The 19,109-nt window shown below is 45.6% G+C and overlaps 1 protein-coding gene across 2 annotated transcripts; it reads right to left on the reverse strand.

Moving 5' to 3' along the window:
- Nucleotides 1-3,069: 3,069 nt before the first annotated feature.
- zc3h13 (zinc finger CCCH-type containing 13) lies at nt 3,070-19,109 on the reverse strand. 2 transcript variants are annotated; one of them, XM_047355602.1, is made up of 20 exons: nt 18,957-19,109; nt 17,660-17,836; nt 17,288-17,391; nt 17,090-17,204; nt 16,751-16,862; nt 14,881-15,047; nt 14,651-14,799; nt 14,285-14,485; nt 11,603-11,767; nt 11,133-11,476; nt 10,514-10,951; nt 10,189-10,422; nt 9,424-9,898; nt 8,658-8,770; nt 6,253-7,488; nt 5,503-6,171; nt 5,282-5,422; nt 4,983-5,183; nt 4,349-4,512; nt 3,070-4,261 (listed from the first exon to the last, which is right to left on the reverse strand). In XM_047355602.1, the coding sequence occupies exons 2-20, from the start codon at nt 17,825-17,827 to the stop codon at nt 4,061-4,063; spliced, it is 5,397 nt and encodes a 1,798-aa protein (XP_047211558.1). In that variant the 5' UTR covers nt 17,828-17,836; nt 18,957-19,109; the 3' UTR covers nt 3,070-4,060. The 2 variants fall into 2 exon arrangements, with proteins under 2 accessions (XP_047211558.1, XP_047211557.1); XM_047355601.1 differs by having other exon boundaries at nt 17,090-17,207.

Genomic DNA, 19,109 nt, shown 5'->3' on the forward strand with positions numbered 1-19,109 from the left:
GCAGAGACGCCCAGACGTCCCTCTCTCCAGACACCTCCTCCAGCTCCTTCAGGGGGAGCCCAAGGCGTTCCCAGGCCAGCCGAGAGACATAGTCCCTCCAGCGTGTCGTGGGCCGTCCCCTGGGCCTCCTCCCGGTGGGACATGCCTGGAACACCTCCCGAGGAAGGCGTCCAGGAGGCATCCGGTATAGATGCCCGAGCCACCTCAACTGGCTCCTCTCGATGTGGAGGAGCAGCGGCTCTACTCCGAGCCCCTCCCGGATGGCCGAGCTCCTCACCCTATCTCTAAGGGAGTGCCCGGCCACCCTACGGAGGAAGCTCATTTCAGCCGCTTGTATCCGGGACCTCGTGTTTTCGGTCATGACCCAAAGTTCATGGCCATAGGTGAGGGTAGGAACATAGACCGACCGGTAAATTGAGAGCTTTGCTTTTCGGCTCAGCTCCCTCTTCACCACAATGGACCGGCACAGTGCCCCCATTACTGTGGCAGCCGCACCGATCCGTCTGTCGATCTCCCGCTCCATTCTTCCCTCACTCATGAACAAGACCCCGAGATACTTAAACTCCTCCACTTGAGGCAGGAACTCCCCTCCAACCTGAAGAGGACAAGCCACCCTTTTCCGGTCGAGTACCATGGCCTCGGACTTGGAGGAGCTGATCCTCATCCCAGCCGCTTCACACTCGGCTGCGAACCGCCACAGCGCATGCTGTAGGTCTTGGCTAGAGGTGGCCAGCAGGACCACGTCATCCGCAAAAAGAAGAGACGAAATCCACTGGTCCCCAAACCAGACCCCCTCCGGCCCTTGGCTGCGTCTAGAAATCCTGTCCATAAAAGTTATGAACAGGACCGGTGACAAAGGGCAGCCCTGCCGGAGTCCAACATGCACCGGGAACAGGTCCGACTTAGTGCCAGCAATGCGGACCGAATTCCTGCTCCGCTCGTACAGGGACCGGATGGCCCCTAATAAAGGGCCCCCGATTCCATACTCCTGGAGCACCCCCCACAGGGCATCACGAGGGACAGTCGAATGCCTTCTCCAGGTCCACAAAACACATGTGAACCGGTTGAACCCTCGAGCACCCTGTAGAGGGTATAGAGCTGGTCCAGTGTTCCACGGCTGGGACGAAAGCCACACTGCTCCTCCTGAAGCCGAGGTTCGACTATCGGTCGGACTCTCCTCCCCAATACCCTGGCGTAGGCCTTACCAGGGAGGCTGAGGAGTGTGATCCCCTTGTAGTTGGAACACACCCTCCGATCACCCTTCTTATGAAGGGGGACCACCACCCCAGTCTGCCAGTCCAGAGGCACTGTCCCCGACAGCCACGCAATGTTGAAGAGGCGTGTCAACCATGACAGCCCTACAACATCCAGAGACTTGAGGTACTCAGGGCGGATCTCATCCACCCCCGCAGCCTTGCCACCGCGGAGCTTTTTAACCACCTCAGTGACTTCAGCCTGGGTGATGAAAGAGTCCAACCCCGAGTCCCCAGCCTCTGTTTCCACCACGGAATGCGTGATGGCAGGATTGAGGAGATCCTCGAAGTACTCCTTCCACCGCCCGATAATGTCCTCAGTCGAGGTCAGCAGCTTCCCACCCCCACTATAAACAGTGTTGGCGAAGCACTGCTTCCCCCTCCTGAGGTGCCGGACGGTTTGCCAGAATCGCTTCGAGGCCAACCGGTAGTCCTTCTCCATGGCCTCACCGAACTCCTCCCAGTTTTTGCCTCTGCCACAGCCCGGGCCGCAGCACGCTTGGCCTCACGGTACCCGTCAGCCGCCTCAGGAGTCCCACAAGCCAACCACAGCCGATAGGACTCCTTCTTCAGCTTGACAGCATCCCTTACTGCCAGTGTCCACCACCGTGTTCTGGGATTGCTGCCGCGACAGGCACCGCAGACCTTACGGCCGCAGCTACGGGCAGCAGCATCGACAATAGATGCGGAGAACATGGTCCACTCGGACTGTATGTCTCCAACATCCCCCGGGATCTGGTCGAAGCTCTCCCGGAGGTGGTAGTTGAATACATCCCTGGCCGAGGGCTCTGCTAGGCGTTCCCAGCAGACCCTCACTATGCGCTTGGGCCTGCCAAGTCTGTCCGGCTTTCTCCTCCTCCAGTGGATCCAACTCACCACCAGGTGATGATCAGTGGACAGCTCAGCCCCTCTTCACCCGAGTGTCCAAAACATGCGGCCGAAGGTCTGATGATACGACAACAAAGTCGATCATCGACCTCCTGCCTAGGGTGTCCTGGTGCCAAGTGCACTGATGGTCACCCTGATGTTTGAACATCGTGTTCATTATGGACAATCCGTGACTAGCACAGAAGTCCAATAACAAAACACCACTCGGATTCAGATCGGGGAGGCCATTCCTCCCAATCACGCCTCTCCAGGTGTCACTGTCATTCCCAACGTGGGCGTTGAAATCCCCCAGCAGAATAATGGAGTCCCCGGGAGGGGCACTATCCAGCACCCCCGACAGGGACGCCAAGAAGGCTGGGTACTCTGCACTACCACTCGGCCCATAGGCTGAAATGATAGTCAGAGACCTCTCCCCAACCCGAAGGCGCAGGGATATGACCCTCTCATCCACTGGGGTAAACCCCAACACGAGACGGCTGAGCTGGGGAGCAACAAGCAAACCCACACCAACCCGCCACCTCTCCCCGTGGGCCACTCCAGAGTAGAAGAGAGTCCAACCCCTCTCAAGGAGATGGGTTCCAGAGCCCACGCTGTGCGTGGAGGCGAGCCCGACTATTTCTAGTCGATATCTCTCGACCTCCCGCGCAAGCTCAGGCTCCTTCTCCCCCAGCTAGGTGACATTCCACGTCCCTAGAGCCAGCCTAAGCATCCGGGGATCGGGCCGCTGAGGTCACCTGGAAAATAATGAAATCAAATTCCCGAATTTCCCAGACGGCAGAGGAATCCTTTAAAAACGTGAAATGTTGCATGTAGCCAGACCCATCTTTTAAATTCTTCAATACCTCATTTGGTTCAATTTAATCACATTATAAGGATGTTAATCTACATTTATTTTACAGTAGGAAAAAAAGCTGCAGCACACCAAATATCATTTGTACACTTTAAAATTTACTTTACACAGAAAAAGTGTTTTGTAGCGTTCATGTGTGCAGGCAGGAGGCCATCTTTATCAGAACCAGATTTGTCCTTTTCTTCATGATGACAGGGGCACAAATTCCTGAAACAAAGGTGGAGCAAGGGCAAAGTCACACTCAATCGAAGGCTTCTTCTGCTGCTACGGTGTCCCAACAGCGACAGAACGCACAACCTGCACGTTTCACATCCCCCACTGAATTTGCTCTACGCAGCATGCTAATATTCTGGCTTTCCCCTTCTGCGGGTTGACGAGGAACCTCCACATGGCAGTGTTTGACTGCTAGTGCTCTGCACTCTCTTCAGTTCATGTCGGGGAATCACTACCAAGCCATTCATATCAGTTACATTGAGCACATTATGCTGTTTATACAGACTTACGGTTAAAACAAACTGCAACCTCTTGAGGAATAGTTTGGCAGTGCTTTTTAATAAGTTCATTCAAGTCTCTGCAGGATGTACTCATGGTGTGGACATTTACTCAACAAATTTGCTCCTTAGATATGTAGGACAGTGAAAATACATGAAATGTTCCATATTTTCACGGCAGAACAGTCGGTTTTGTACAAAGCAAAGAAGCCGGGGGGAAAAAAAACAAAGATCTAACCATTTTAATGCACTTTTATAGGAACCAATGCACAACATACAAAAAACAAACAAACAATTTGAAGTTGGTTAGTCAGGAGATCTGTTAATCAAAAAACATTTTTAAAACAGCACAAAAACATGAATTAGATGTGTCTAATACAAAGTATACTTCCATGGGCTCAAATGTTCAGCAGGTGATCCTAGAGCATATTCACATGGCCCAAATCAATTGTGTTTCATTCCATCCCAACATAACTAAAAACCCACACATCTTGCCAAATTAGTTCGACTCCCTCTTGTGACTAAAAGGACTCTTATGTAAGGAAAGGTGAGGGAGAATAAGGTAAGGGTCAAGACTTTCAGGACACACACACCTCTGATTGTGCTGTGCTCAGCTTGCTACTACCAGTTTCAGCAACTTCGGCTGCTGGTGCCGACCCACTCTCAGACCTCTCTGGGGCTGAGGTCTGACTGGCCATGGTCCTTCTGAAGAGCCGGATGCTCATCTGGAGAAGCTCATTGTCTACCACAGGTGTAGTGGGGTACTGCTTGGTTTGACCCTGTTGAAAGAAAAAAAAATGCGTATTTTTATACTAGCACATGGTTTACAGCAGTTTTAAATTATGTGTTGAATAGACTTTAGTTACTTTTTCGTTTTTTAACAGGTGCCGGCGAATGGCGAAGTCCCTGCGAGCACATAAAGCCTTACAGCAGGGTCCGAGGTTGCTCAGTAAACTGGCCCTCTCGACCCGCCTGTTCAGGGCAGCCATGTTCAGGGCTCCAAGGTCATGCTCAAAGAGCTTGTCAGAGTCTAAAAGGAGAGTACCAAGAGAGTAATGGATCAAAAAACAATTTCAATTTAATATAAAATCATTTGGAGAAATAAAAGTTCATGTAAAACTTTTAGGTTTATGATTGAGGTCATGACTTTTAAAAAACTAGCCCAAATTCTCCACTGTGCTTAACACCTGGTACAAGGCATTTGTGGGTAGTTTATACTTTCTATTGCACGTTTTTTTGTTAAATAAGTGAAGGCACAGTGGACAACACATCTATAAGGAATTGTTGCTCATCCAAGCTTGCATTTACCTTGTTTAAAGAGTTTTTTCAGCACCAAATTAAGTTTGAAAACAGTGTTTCTAAAATTCAAAATCTTAGAATTAAAAAGGGATTTTTCCAAATCTGTCATAAATATGCAGTTGGGCACGTATAATAAAGCGAAATAATGATATTATTATAAGAAAATCGTTTAATAATCGTTTTAAAAAAATCCAAACACACCTTTGGGATTATCCAGCTCCGACTTGCACACCTCTTTGACTTGTTCTAATAGTTCAGGGCCTGCGAGGCGCTTTGAAATGCCCGCCCTCAACAGGAAGGCGCCTGGGGTAAAGCGGAGCAAAGCCGCACCCGCTGCCCGGGGCTCCTGTTTCTGTTTGGGCATTAGGCTGGACCAGTCCACGTCAATAACATCCAGGGGACCTTGGAACGCATCGAAGGTTCAGGGAAATTTTAAATAGTTTGTGAGATTACTTTGACAACGACAAAGGAAGTAACGGAAGAAAATAGTACAACCATACCTGTAATTTTCTCATCTTCCTGCTGATCCTCCTTTTTCTGGCTGTCAGCCAGAATTTCATCTAGCTCATCATCACTGATGGGTTCATACTCCTCTCCAACCGAAGCGATGGACTGCTCATCTTCTTTCCCATCATCCTCTCCTAAAAAATATCCTTTTATTTTATTTCAGATAGGGAAACCCAGAAGGTGACTAATAGATATATATATTTTATCTTCTTACCATCAATGCTTTCAGTCTTCTCCAGCTCACGCTGATCTCCAGCGAGATGGTGACTGTTACTTGACTTTTCTGGTTCTGGCGGGTTGAAGGCTTCTCTTGGGAGCAGAGGCTCAAAGTCGCTCTTGTCCTGCCTTATCAAATCACCTCGCACATCTCCTCTCATGTCACCTCTTGCGTCTCCTCGCCCCGGAGCTCTCAGGTCACCATGTGGAGGAAGATCCATCATCACCCTCTCCCTTTCTCGATCTACGCCTCTTTCCCCCCGGTTGTCTCTGTCCCGCTCCCTCTCTCTCTCTCGCTCCCGTTCGTGCTGCTGAATGAGCCCCTCTGGGAGGAGGCGTTCCCGATCCCTGATGTCCCTCTCACCTCTCAGGAGTGGTTCCCGACCAGGACGAATAAGGATGGGTTCTCGCCCCCTGCTCTGCCAGTCCCTCGGTTCTGGCTCCCAGTCTCTCTGTGGTTGAACGGGCTGTTGAAGGTGCAGGGGCTGCTGCTGGTTCTGCTGAGGGCGGAAGTCCTTACGATCTCCTTCTCTCTCCCGCTCAAAAGGCTCCCTGTCTCTCTCCCGCTCTCGACTGTCATAGGAGCCGGCTCGCGACCCGGACCTGCCTTGTCTCTCTGAATCTGGAGAGCTGCGTCTGGAGCTGTGGCTACGGGAATCTTGGCGGTCTGTCAAACAAGAATTCAGATTTGTTTTCAGGTTAGGCCAAGTTATAAAAGTTTTCACTTTGCCAAACTACCAGAGCTGACCTGAGGAGGTGCTGCGACTGGGCTCTCCTCTCCTCAACTGATCGATTCGGGATTTCCTCTCGCCCCCAGGAGGATCATTTACCATCGGCCTCTCGCGCTCTCGCTCCCATTCTCTTTCTCGGTCCCGGGAGTTGGAGCCCTGCAGCCTGCCGCGGCGCACGCGTGGACCCTGAGGGTCCTCCAGGTGGGCTGACTCATTGGAAGGCGATCGCGGACGCCGAGATGACGCCCGGCTCTGGTTGCTCCCCATGCTGCTGCTGCGCGCCTGCTCTGGTGGGGGTTTCCGGAGAAGCGGCTGGGACATGAGCGGCTGTGGTGTCATAGTTTGGAGGAGCATTGGAGGGTCTTGGGATAAAAGTGGGGCTATGGGTGGTGCATTACCCCTGCCCCTGTCTCTGCCCATCCGGTGGCCACTGCCTCTCCTGAGAGGCTCGGATGGAGTCCTCTCAGCAGGAGGCGGAGGTGCTAGCGTGTCCACCAGACCTCCTCGCTCCGACTCCTCCTCGTCGGACCAATCACTGAAATTGTTTGTTTTGGAAAGAGGGGAGCGCTCCGTGTTTGTTGCAGCCCCAAGACGATCAGGCCTCAATGAGGGCGGCGGTGTCCGAGGACCTCTCTTCCTCTTATTGTGAGGCTGTTGGACAGGCTTCTCCTCCTCGGACACATCAGACTCCCCTCCTGAGGACCTCTTCCTTTTGCGTTCATGTCCCTTCTTCTTGACTCCTTTTCTTGGTGAGTGTAAAGGCGGAGGCACATCTGCTGACATGCTAGCTGGAGGCTCTGGATTGAACCGCTCTGCTACGGGGGCCACAGTATTGCTCCCAGCAATCTCCTCATCCTTGCGCCCTTTTTTCAAACCCTTCCTCTGTGTCTTTGTCTTCTTCTTGTTTTCCTCATGGGACTGGGAACCGGTGGTGTCTCTATCTTCGCCACCAGTAGGAAGGGCTGCAAGAGGAGGTGGTGGAGTTGATTCTCGTTGGTCACGGCCTCTGCTGCGAGAGTCTGAGGGCACGTCTGTAAGGTACTCTCCACGTCTCTCGCCTTCTCTGCCTCGATCTGCACGTGTCTCCAGCTCGTCATGGCGGCTGCGCGCTTCCCGCTTGTCCCCAGCTCCCCTGCGCTCCTCATCTTTCCAGTAAGTACCTTTTTCACTAGATGCAACGCTCCGTGGGGGCGACCGTGACAAGCGATCCTGAGGCCTCACCACTTGGCTTAGCAGACGGTGCTTATCCCCATCTGCACATAAGACATGGAGGAGAAAATATCAGCACTTTCACAGTCAAATATATTATTTCAGAAGTCCACTTTTAGAGGCGTTAGCTAAATATTTACAGATGCAGAGAAATGTTTTGGCACCGATGGGAAAGACGTGTAAAAAAAAACTGAAAATAAATAAATTTTTCATTGCAGCTAAATAAGCTGACTCAAAACATTTAGAGAGCAAAGAGTGACATCTGGGGTCACCAGGTCTCCATAACAACCATCAGATGCCTCTAAATGCAGAGGGGATTTATGGTATGGTGAAGCCCAAAAAAATAATACTCTGTCCTACAATGACAAAAATAAAATGTGGTGTTTCCTAAATTCTACTGGAAGATAAAGTTGACTGTTCACAGTGCTGAATTCAAGCTAATGGAAAAGTTTAGTGGAGGGAAAAACTGTTGAACAAAAGAGGTGCACAGGTAAAAGGGATAAAAGCTAATAAAGATGACAAGCTCTGTTCTGGGGAGTCTTCTAGAACCTCTGGAGATGAGGTTCTAGAGGAGTCTCCAAACCTAAGTCCTATAACAAACCTGTGGGCTGAGCTATAGAGCAGAGAGCATCAGAAAGGACCCATGACTGGAGGTCCCTCTCTTGGTACACCAAGTACTGTCCAGTTAGCAAAACGAGTTGGCAACACAAATTGACAGCTATTTTGTACACGCTCATATATTTGTGTCGATAATAATGGCACCTGTCAATATGTTATTTCTTGACATGTTTTTTCCCCCCTTAGTGAATAAATTATTACGTACATTAACGCTTGGATTATTGTAAATCTTTTCAGGGTGGGTTTGTCCTACTTTAATAAAAGATACATTTATTTCAAGGCTTTTTATGCATTTTTACCAAGAAAGCAAACAAATTTGTCTAATTTCTAACTATGGATAAAATGTTTTTGTTTTTTTTTCCCAGATTTCCTCCAAAACTGGTATAAAAGAGTGAAATAAACTTGAACTTAAAACGTTGGACAGTGCATGCCAATAAACAAAGGGAGAGTTTGCTTTACAGGAGAAAATTAAACAGGAGTGTGTCCCTTTTAAAAAGATTTTTCCTACTGTCAGATGGAGGCGGACACACAGGGCTGGGGAGGAGGAGGGGCTGTGGGTGGAGCTTGGCCTGTCCTCGGCCGGTCGGGCGCTCACTTTTGTCCTCGCCGCTATTGTAGCCGTCACTGTCTGCCGGGCTGAAGTCCCGCACGGTCCGCTTAGGCAGGGGCTGAGGGCTCGGACTGCTCTCCACCCGGAGCCTCTTACGACTGCAGAGAGGAGACAAAAAGCAGAGTCATGAAATTAAGAGTTATAGCAGGAAAAAAAGATGACAATTTCTTCAACAGGTTGTTAAATAAACTTTCAAATGTTAAGATTAGAAATACATTAGATAAACCAATAAATTTATTCATAATTTAAATGTTTCAATAATCTATGATATAATACAATAATAAAACATTTAAAACTAAAATATCTACAATAATGTTTTTATTCTTTCAAACCAAAAATAATTGTTTAAATATGTATTTCAAAAAATAATTTTATAGTCCCATATTGCAGTGTAACAACTGTTGGGGTCTAGTTTTGAAAACATGAAATTATGCTAATTATAGATGATTTTTAACAAATAAAGTTTCAAGAAAAAAACTTCTAAATTTTGTCATTTTATTTAGTGTTTAATACATTTACATAATTCTAGACATTGTTATTCCACATTCATTATTTTATGTGTTTAAAACTATTTTATTTAAATTAATACATAAAAACCACTGTAATTAAAATGTATTTAATAGTAATAAAAACTATATAAATATGCATAAAATGAATAAATGTGTCTATAGCCTGGCACTCTACTGAATTTATTAGCGTGAAAGAGAAACCAGGGACTGAAAGGTAAAGGATGAAGTGGATGCTAACGTGCCTCATCTTGCGATCGTCTCGAACCGTCCGGTCATCCCTGCTGTCTTCTCTCCTCTCCCGCCTCTCCTCCCTACCTCTCTCTCGCTCCTCCCACTCCCGCTGCCTCTCCCTCTCCCTCTGCTCCCTCTCTCGCTCCCTTTCCTTCCTCTCCCTCTCTCTCTCCCGCTCTTCCCTCTCTCTCTCCCTTTCTCTCTCCTCTCGCTCTCTCTCGCGCTCTCGTTCCTCTCTCTCCCTTTCCCGTTCTCTTTCCCGCTCCCTCTCTCTTTCCCTTGTCCTCTCCCTCTCTGCCTCCCTCTCCTTTTCTCGCTCCTTTTCTCTCTCCCTCTCCTTCTCTTTCTCCCTCTCCCGGTCTCTCTCCCGCTCCCTTTCTCGCTCCCTCTCGCGAGCCCTGTCGTCCCGTCTGTCCTCTGTTCGGTCCGTCCTCCGCTCCTCCCTCTCAGACTCCTCAGACCTCCTCTGATATCTGTTTGGAGAACCTGAAAAAGGATAATAATTTGTCATTTTCCAATCAGGCGTTATATTTTGCGTGCTGACAGTCATGAAGAAAAAAAAGGTACGCCTTCTTTCAGATCCAGATTTTTCTGCAACTGTAAGGTCTTCTGTTGGACTATTGCATCGTTCTGGAGGAAGCTTGACCACAACCCCACTGTCATTCGTTCCTTTTACAGCTCTTCTGTTGAAGATCTGCTGCTATGTTTGAGATTACTGCCCTGACCCAGTTTGACTTTTAGAAACTATTCCCTCCAGCTTTCATCTCGACACCCACCTCTCTCTCGGTTGTCTCTGTGCTCCCGCTCTCCATGTCCTCCCCTCCTGTCGTAGGAGGAGTCTCTAGCGTGATCTCTTCTGTCGCTCTCATAGCGATCGCGCTCAGAAGCCTTGTCAGAGCTTCTCTCGGTGGTGCTCCTTTCCACGCTTCGGTCCCGGACCGCACTGCTCCGTGACTCCCAGTTGTCATAGCCGCTGTCCAGTTGGGAACTACGAGAATTTCTGTTTGAGACTGACAAAAGAGAAAATGTAATTAAACGAGTTGCATAAAGCACTTTAAATGCTTTTTTGTAACATATTAAGAGGTGTGCCTTTTGTCAAACCTTTATCCGAGGCTTCATTGGCCCGTCCCCTTCCTCTGCTGTTCCTTTCAGCTCTGTCCATCTTGCTGTCTGTCCTCCCTTCAGTTCTGCCTCCATCATCCCGTCCATGACCTCTTCCATAAGCCCTGTCGTCTGGAGTTATCTCCTCCTTCCTGTAGGCCTCACTCCTCTCCCTGTCCTTTTCCCTACCCCGCTCTTTGTCCCGTTCGCGGCGTTCCAATGACTCTCGACTAGAGCGGGTCTCTGCCTTGCTTTCTCTGGAGTCCTTCACATCCCTAATGTCTCGGTTATCACGGGAATCGCGGGTAGCTTCCCTTCCACGCTCACGAGGGTCCCGTCGCTCGCGGGTCTCTCTGGTCTCCCGATCATCTCTGGAGGAGAGAACTTCGGAGTCGTAGTCACGATCATCACGGTCCTTCTCTCGTTTGCTGCGGCTCTCTGTTTAGGGAGGGGACACAAAGGTTTAGAAGCATTCAAGAACAAATTATAACTATAGCACAGATGAATTCATTGATGCTATTAAATATAACCATGTTACATATTTCCCAGAGTGTGAACCTTTTTTAAATCTTAAAACTTTATTTTTGAGCCTCGAGATACACCAGGAATGCCAAGATACCATCTCTGTGGTCGTGTCTCCGCTCCTGTGTGGGCGGGGTCCTTTCTCGGTCCCCACGGCTCCTCTCTCTGCCCCTGGAGCGGTGCCGGGCGGGGCTTGACCTGTTGGACCGTCGATGTGGGGAGGAGGTGCCGTGAGAGCCGGGAGGCGATCGAGAACGACGTGAGTGGGGAGGTGAGGAGGCGGTGACCTGCGTTGTGGAGCTTCTGTGGTAGGTGACGGAAGACGAGCGACGCCGTCGAGGGGAAGGGGAGTGCCGATGGGCAGAAGAGCCAGAGTGGGAGGAGGGGGAATGGTGTCGAGGAGGAGTGGGGCTGCGTTGGTAGCGTAGGGGGGAAGGAGATCTGGAGTGACAAAACCATTCCCTCATCAAGACTGCAATCTCAACTATTATTACGTTTTAATAATGAATCGGTTAATCTAGAGACTTAAAAAGAGAAAATGGGCTGTGGGAGTTCACATGTGCAAACCTTTGTGAGGGGAAAGCCAGGGAGGTTTTATGGGATGAAACTTTGGGAGAGGCCGATTTCTTCCTGGCTGGAGGCGAAGCATCCCTGGAGGGAGAAGACACGCTGCCCGAATGATCCTCTGAAGTTAGTGCGCGCTTGGCCTTGTGGGAACTGTCCGACCGATCCCTTTAAATGAGAACAAAACTGATGTCAGGAAACTAAAGAAGAAAACTTGAGATTGAATTGATTGATTCCTTTGGATAAAAGATGCTAATAATAACAGCTTATAAAAACAAATCTGGTAAATTCTGCAAATTGAATTGAATCGGTGGTGCAGCTCTGCTGGCGACTTGGGTGCTGCTGCTGCGTTTGCTTCTTTTTATTCTTTTACTGTGAGTGCATACGAGGGTACAGAGGATCATCATGGCGTTATTTGCACAAGGTCTATTACTGGCACTGATTGTCTGGGAGCTTCTGAGAATGTGTCAAACTTCACCACTCGAAGGGTGGGCTAATAATCAACTGGATCGCACGCCAGGAGCCCCGGTTTTTATTCTTGAGATTTTAACCATTGTAAATTGGAACTGTCAAGTGTGGCGCTAGAGATAGAGTGGTTTGAGTATTGATGAAGCCACTGACACTATTACAGAGCAAGAAGATTATTACAATATATCCTAACAATAAACCATACATCACCAGAGAGTTTTGCATCAACGGGACAAAATGGCTTTTAGGAATCATGACAGGATGGGGTTAAAATCAGTTCAAATGGAGCTCAATCAATCTTTCGGGGAGGAAAGAAGGATGGATACACAGGGATGTAAGAACAGACTTTTGCTTCTATGGACTCTGGGCTTCCATGAAACATGTTACTAACATGACAATACATAGGAAGAGTCTCGTAACATATGATGACCTGAGAAAAGCAAACGAACCCAATGTTTTTTTCTTAGGTTTCATACACAGTCAATTTTTACTGACCCTTGTTCAAGGTTAGCAGTTGATCCCCTGAAAATCCAGTCATTTTTCAGCCATAAATGCAAAAAGAAATCTGCAGACCTTGACGGCATCTCTGCTTCTCTCTTAAAGACATTTGCTGCAGAGCTAATCCTAGTGTGGTGTCCTGTATTTTAGAGGTCCTCTGATTCCCATTTGCTTCCTGCCCTCTGGAAAAAATCTACCATTATTCCCATTCCAAAGAGACCCTGTCCTACAGAAAATAATAAATATAGACCGACGGCTTTAACTTCTGTTTGTCATTCAAGACGGGAGGAATAGAGACGATGCAATAAATAGCATCACCTACCTAACTCTTTAGCATCTGGAGGATCCCGAGCCCTATGCATGGCTTCTGTTTGTTGATTTTAGTTCTGCTTTTAATACATTACAGCCTCATCTGTTGCTATAGAAAATGACTCAGATGAATGTTGATCCTTTTGTTGTTAAGTGGTGTTCTTCTTTCTTTTCTTTTTTTTAAACAGAACCCAAAATGAGAGCCGTTATATGTATTTTTATTTATTTACTTTTTAAGGTGTATTTATTGTCTAAGGGGCAGCTATTACTATGCACCCTTGAGTCCATGAAAAATGTCCCCTAGGGGGACAATAAAATATATTCTATTCTATTGAATTGTGGATTTACAACCATCTGAACCAGCGTTCTTCCATCAACTTATTTAGTGCTGTGTATTAAATACATAAAGCCATTCAACTTTAGGTTTCTCAGAGGCTGCAGAGGGCACTTCTGTATCCCACGCCATCCGAGTAGAGTTTTCAAGCTTTGAAAATCTCACAGGGCTGTGTTTAATCTGTCATCTGAAAATAAACAGTATGTTACAACTAAAAACCTACCAAAACATGGCCTCCCTGGTTATACTCGGAGTTACCATGGGCAGCAAAGAGGCCCAAGGTAGCTCTGGAGGAGCCGCAGAGATCCTTAGCAGTGATGGGATAATTTTATTAACACAGAATTATTCATGCTTCCAACAAATCTGGCCTTTGTGGAAGAGTGGCAAGAGGAAAGCAGTAAGAATTCACCTATATAGTCTGTGGCATGTAGGATACACAACAAACATGTAGAAGAAGGCGCTCTGGAAGATTAGAGCGACTTAGAGAAAATTAAACAGTTTGGCCAACGTGCAAAGTGTACAAAGAAAGCTGTTAGAGGCTGCAGAAGCTTGAGGATGAGGCAGAGATTCACCTTCCAGCAGGACAGTGGCGCTTAACATACAGCTAGAGCTACAAAGGTCGCGAACATCTAGATCAAAGCATATTCGTGTGTTAGAAAGGCCTAGTCAAAGTCCAGACGTAAATCCAATTGAGAATCCGAGGCAAGAAAATTGATGCACACATTTTTCATGAGCTATTTTAAAAAGAAGCATGAGCAGAACTTCAGAACAAAGAACCATCCGCTGTAACTGCAGCAAAAGGTGGTTTTACGAAGTATTAACTACGTGAGTCTGAATGCAAATGCACACCACAGTTCTCAAATGTTTTTGTAAAAAACTGTCAATTTTTGTCCACTTCCCCTTTATGTACCAATTTCTGTTGGTCAATCAGCAAAAACAGGAAAATATGAAAATCTGCTTTGATAGATTTGAGGGTAAGAAGATATAAACAATAAAAAAAGATATAAACAATAAAAACAACAATCATTTATAAAGTTAGAGTTATAAATTCAAACAGTTCAAGCTGCACAGCTGACCTGCGTTTCTCCTTCTTCTCTTTGTGTTTTTCTGTATCTCTGCCCCGATCTTTCCCTTCCTTCTGCTTCTCCTCCATCTTCTCCTTGTTTTTGTGTTTGCCTTTGTGCTTCTTCCCAACCACAGGAATATCCAGAGGGACAGGAGGAGGAGGACTTGGCGTACGGGGCCCCTTTTTCTTGCTGTGGCTTGCTTTTGCCGGTCTAATAAGATATAAAACATGAATTTATGCCAGTTTATATCCATCTGGCCACTACAAGAAGGGAAAACCAACTTTTTCACAACTCTACAAAGAGGATACTAGAAAAGTTTAGTCCAGCGTTTACATTGTTGTTCTTAAAATTCAACAAACTACAAGATTGTCCTACCTGGTTGTTTCTGAAACAGCTAGGGCTACTGATGACTTTTTCTCCTTCTTTCCAGAGCCTGTCCCTTTGGCTCCACTTTTGTGCTTCGGGGAGCCGCTGGACTTTCTGGATGTGGGTGACTCTTTGGAGCTTAACAGCTCGTCTGAGACCTGAAAGACAGAGATAAGATCAGGTTGAAGCACGATAACGAGCAAGTTGCAGCTGAATTTTAACACTCTCTGGTGTTTTACCTTCGGCAAACCCGTGTTTCTGGTTTTAGTGGCGGTTTCGTCTTTCTTGACGACCGTATCTTCTCTCTTGTCCAAATTTTCCTGCTCCAGTTTCAGCAGTTCTCTCTGGATTTTCTGCCGCTTCATCTCGAGGGATAACTCGTAGTCGTAGTCGCCGTTATCAGAATCTGAAAGTCAAAATGGGGGAAATAATAAAATCGGACTTCTAATTAAAAACAAACAGAATCTGTCCAATATCACGATGTGTAGTGCACAGAAACGCCAGATTTACCCTTTCACCGACAGCTGTTTTTCTCCAGGTCACTTCAAACTATCCATGACAGATCTCCTAGTCATAATAAGCTCTTCTTTTTTGCAATAGGTGTCCTAATCATGAATGTTTTAATGCCTACTGTTACATTTGAATACAAGTTAATATATGTCAGTACTCTAATTTAATTTCAATGTAATTTGCTGATTTAGAAATTAAGTTTCTGTACTTGAGTCTGAAATGTGAATTCAATTGGATGCTTGTCTGTTTGAAAGCTTCAATGTGAAAAATAACCTAATCATGAGAGATTTTTACCTAAACTGATAGACTGACAACATTTTCTGTCTCACTACACAATGTGGCTTAGAAAGAAATAATCATTTGTTTAGGTTCTAAAATTTTACTTTACCATTAGGTTCTACCAAGTGTCCCTCTGATTGGCCAATTGGGCACACCTGACGACTTCTTTCCCAGAAGCACAAGCAGCTACTAAAGGAGAGCAGTCTGGGTTCAGGGCCCATCAAAAAGCTTTGCCCAGCCAGGTTGCAGGCAAGCTGATCACCCTGTTTGGGTTTGCTTGTGATACATTTGTCTATTTATGTGCAAAGCTGTGTAAGACTGCGGAGAGGAAAAACCAGGACATCTAAAAGACACGGGCGTTACTAACAGATGCCAGTCTGAGTAAACTCAGCAAACACAGAACCCCTACAGGAACCAAAGCTTTATGTCCCTCCAGCTGACAAATGGAGACCAAGACGACAGGACCTTGGAGCAACAACACAAGCTGGTTTCGAGAATGTAAAAAACGCTCAGAGCTGACCAGAAAAATGGATGTTTAAAAGTTCTATCCCTGGCAGTTCTGGTGCTCCAAGCTCAGAGATCAACGATGTCTCATGTCTTTTAACATATTTGTACATGTCAGGATTTAGAAATTGAAATTGCAAAATCTACAAACTGTGAAGAAGAGGGAGGAAGGAAGGCTGGAAAAATGAATGGATGAAAAGACAGGCAAACAAAAATTGATACACGGATCAATGGATAATGAGTAGATGGATGGATGGGTAATCAAACAGGCTTCATGGATGGATGGACAAACTGATGGGTGAATAGAAAATTAGATGTCACGAATTGAGCTCGGCCCTGCTGTCCCAGCACCGCCCCACAGATAAAACTCCGCCCCTCATTTGAAAATAAGAACATGAAATTAAAAGAGCTTAAAATGAAAATCGGGGTTAAAAAGTAAAAGTCACTGAAATACGTAAAGTAGCTTTACAAAATAATAGTGTCAAAATAAAACTGCATTATGAAATAAACAAATAAATAAATCTTTAAGTAAATTAAATAAATATTTAAATGAATAAAATAAGATGAAAATTCCTTTTAACATAATTATTTACTTATATTTCATGGGGATATTTATTTATTTCATGGAATATTTATTAATAATTTATCAATAGCAGTATTTATTTATTTAATTTTGAATGAAATGGCTCTCCATACAAATGTAGCTCATCCACACTACATATGAATAAAGTTGAAAAAACTGAATATTGTTCTTCATCACAAGTTCAACATAATCATGATTTGTTTGTTAAACTTGGGCAAACTGAGTTACTGCACCTTCACGATTAGTTTCCCACTCTGCGGGCTCTTCTTCACTGGCCGGGGTACGCTCCTTTGTGATCTTTATGTCCTCCTTTTCTCTGTGTCGCCCTCTAGAGGAATCTCTCTGCTATAGGAGTATCAACATGCAAATCACTATTAAATTGTCACAGTTTATAAATTGTTGTCTATTGCATTTGATTCATCTGGGCTTAAAACAGGATCTTATGGATACAATCTCAAAAGGAAGAGACTGTTGCAGAGGCAAATTGGTAGCATGTTTAGGAGTGCTATAAAACCCATTTGGAAATCATGTGCCTTTAATGCAGAAAAAACATATAAAACAGCATAACTTACTCTTACTGCGGGGGATGTGGGCTCGTCTAGGTCTCGCTTCAAGTTTTCCGGTTCAACATCCTGTCTTTTATTCTTCATCCTCTCCCGCAGATCACCTGTGGGCCTCTCGGTTGTCCTGCTAACACAAACACATATATTCAGCATTTGATTTTATGTAGACAGGAAGAAAAACGACACTGATCAGCATTTAAGCCTTACCGACTGAAGGTGAATCCTTTGCTTCGTGGCTGAGTTCCATGTGTGTAGCGGCAAGTGTTGCCGTAACTGCAGGTACCAGTCTTCAGCCAATTTCTGCAGTGACTCTGAAAAGACATGCATGGGTTACCTGATGACCTCAAGCTAAATCTCAGGATTTCTGTACATTATTCATGTCAATATTTCAGATTTTTTCATACTCAAGTGAGCAGAGGCCAATTTTCAAGGCAGAAATACTAAATTTCTTTTTGTGTTTACTGCAGAAATTTCTATAAAAGGTGATGCTATAAATGGATAACTGCTTACTGGATCCAACTTTTAACACTAATATCTTTAGGTATCAGCTGGAGAAGAGAAAAACTGAGTGATGCGTACATCAGCGGCATTACTCCCAGTGCTGGGACCAAGTCTCTCAAACACGCTCGGCCTGCGAGAGGGGGCGGCGGGGTTGGTGGTGCTGCTGGTCGTGGTGCTGCTGCTACTCCCGCTGTCAGATATAGTTTTTGAATTCTCCACTGTCACCTTCCGCCTGATCTTGGACATTCTGCAGGACTGAGAAAATTTGATTGTTGAGGTAGCAGTTTTTACTATAGGACAGTGAACCGGAATAGCCTTCGTTTTAACAAATTTGTCAATCAGCCACATTTCACTTGATCAGCTCTGATTGGAGACCAGTCAGTTGATCATTTTTTTCTCAAATTCATTCATCAATTATAATAATTATAAGACGTCCAACAATTTATAGTCTAGAAATGCATCAACCGACAACATGATGCACTTTTTTTGAGTCAGGTAAAAAGAATGTAATCGGATAAAAGTTAGGGACAAATCTTTTGGTGCATAAACGGAGATGATCTTGCATTTTATTAATTTTCTGCTAAAATCAAAGCTAAATGTTAAAAAAAATTAGCCACATATTTTTTCTTTTGTCACAGGTTAAGGTCTAAATCAGTTAAGATCAGAATCGGTAGATCAGACCTGGGAGAAAAATCCTAATCAGTATTCACCTGGAAAAGCCAAAATGGTGCATTTCTAGTTTTATTCCAGTAGTGCAGGAGCTTAGATGCAAAACAACACAACAACAAATCAAATACACCCATATAGCAAAAAACAAAGCATAAATAAAAGAGGTTTAAAGCTCGTTTTCCTTTGATCTACCTCGTGTTTTCACAGTTTCCTTTAAAGTTGGATTTTTCCGAACCTTAGCTGAGTTTTAGTTTAAATCCCGATCGTGTGTTTTAACCTTAGTAAAACTGTCAAAGAAATTCCAGTAAACCTGGTCATGAATTAGGTACAGTGCATTGCAACCTGGACTGTACTTTTAATATATACAGAAGTGACGCTGATGGAGATAATGAGGTCACAGCCAGACACACAGCAGTGAATAATGTGCAACAGATGAATCGCCACATTTCTGCGGCTGAAAACAAGTTAGCATAAAAGCTAAAGATCTTCTAACCAGTTCCCACCTAACTATACAGTCATAATACTGCACAATATTCTCTTTTAATCTGTATGAAAGATAGTTTTAAATGCTAACCTGTTTCATAACTACAGTTTCAGACCAACTAAGACGGGAGAATCCTACCAAAGTGAGGCTAATGCTAACATTAGCATGGGCCTTGGAGCAGAATACAAAATAAAATATGCAGAATTAGAAATTAGGTCTCACCCGCGATATTGTTTTGGTGTCGCATCTACTGTGGACCAGTTAGCGGAGTGAGCGCTTTTCAAGATAACAAGGCTTATTCTTTCAAATCAAAGGCAAAGACTGCCCTGAGAGGCGACATGTTGGCGGAGAGTCGCTGCCCGTTCTTCTTCTGTG

Source organism: Girardinichthys multiradiatus, chromosome 24 (genome assembly GCF_021462225.1).
Source record: "Girardinichthys multiradiatus isolate DD_20200921_A chromosome 24, DD_fGirMul_XY1, whole genome shotgun sequence".
Taxonomy (NCBI): Eukaryota; Metazoa; Chordata; class Actinopteri; order Cyprinodontiformes; family Goodeidae; genus Girardinichthys; species Girardinichthys multiradiatus.

Bases quoted from the DNA above. Each gene is read 5' to 3' on its own strand.
- zc3h13 (XM_047355601.1), bottom strand. From the start codon at position 17,827: ATGTCCAAGATCAGGCGGAAGGTGACAGTGGAGAATTCAAAAACTATA. The intron at 15,048-16,750 runs GTGCAGTAACTC...TTTGACTTTCAG, and splicing joins GTGGGAAACTAATCGTGAAG to ATTCTGATAACGGCGACTAC. The intron at 9,899-10,188 runs GTGGGTGTCGAG...ATCCTTTTTCAG, and splicing joins CAGAGACAACCGAGAGAGAG to GTTCTCCAAACAGATATCAG.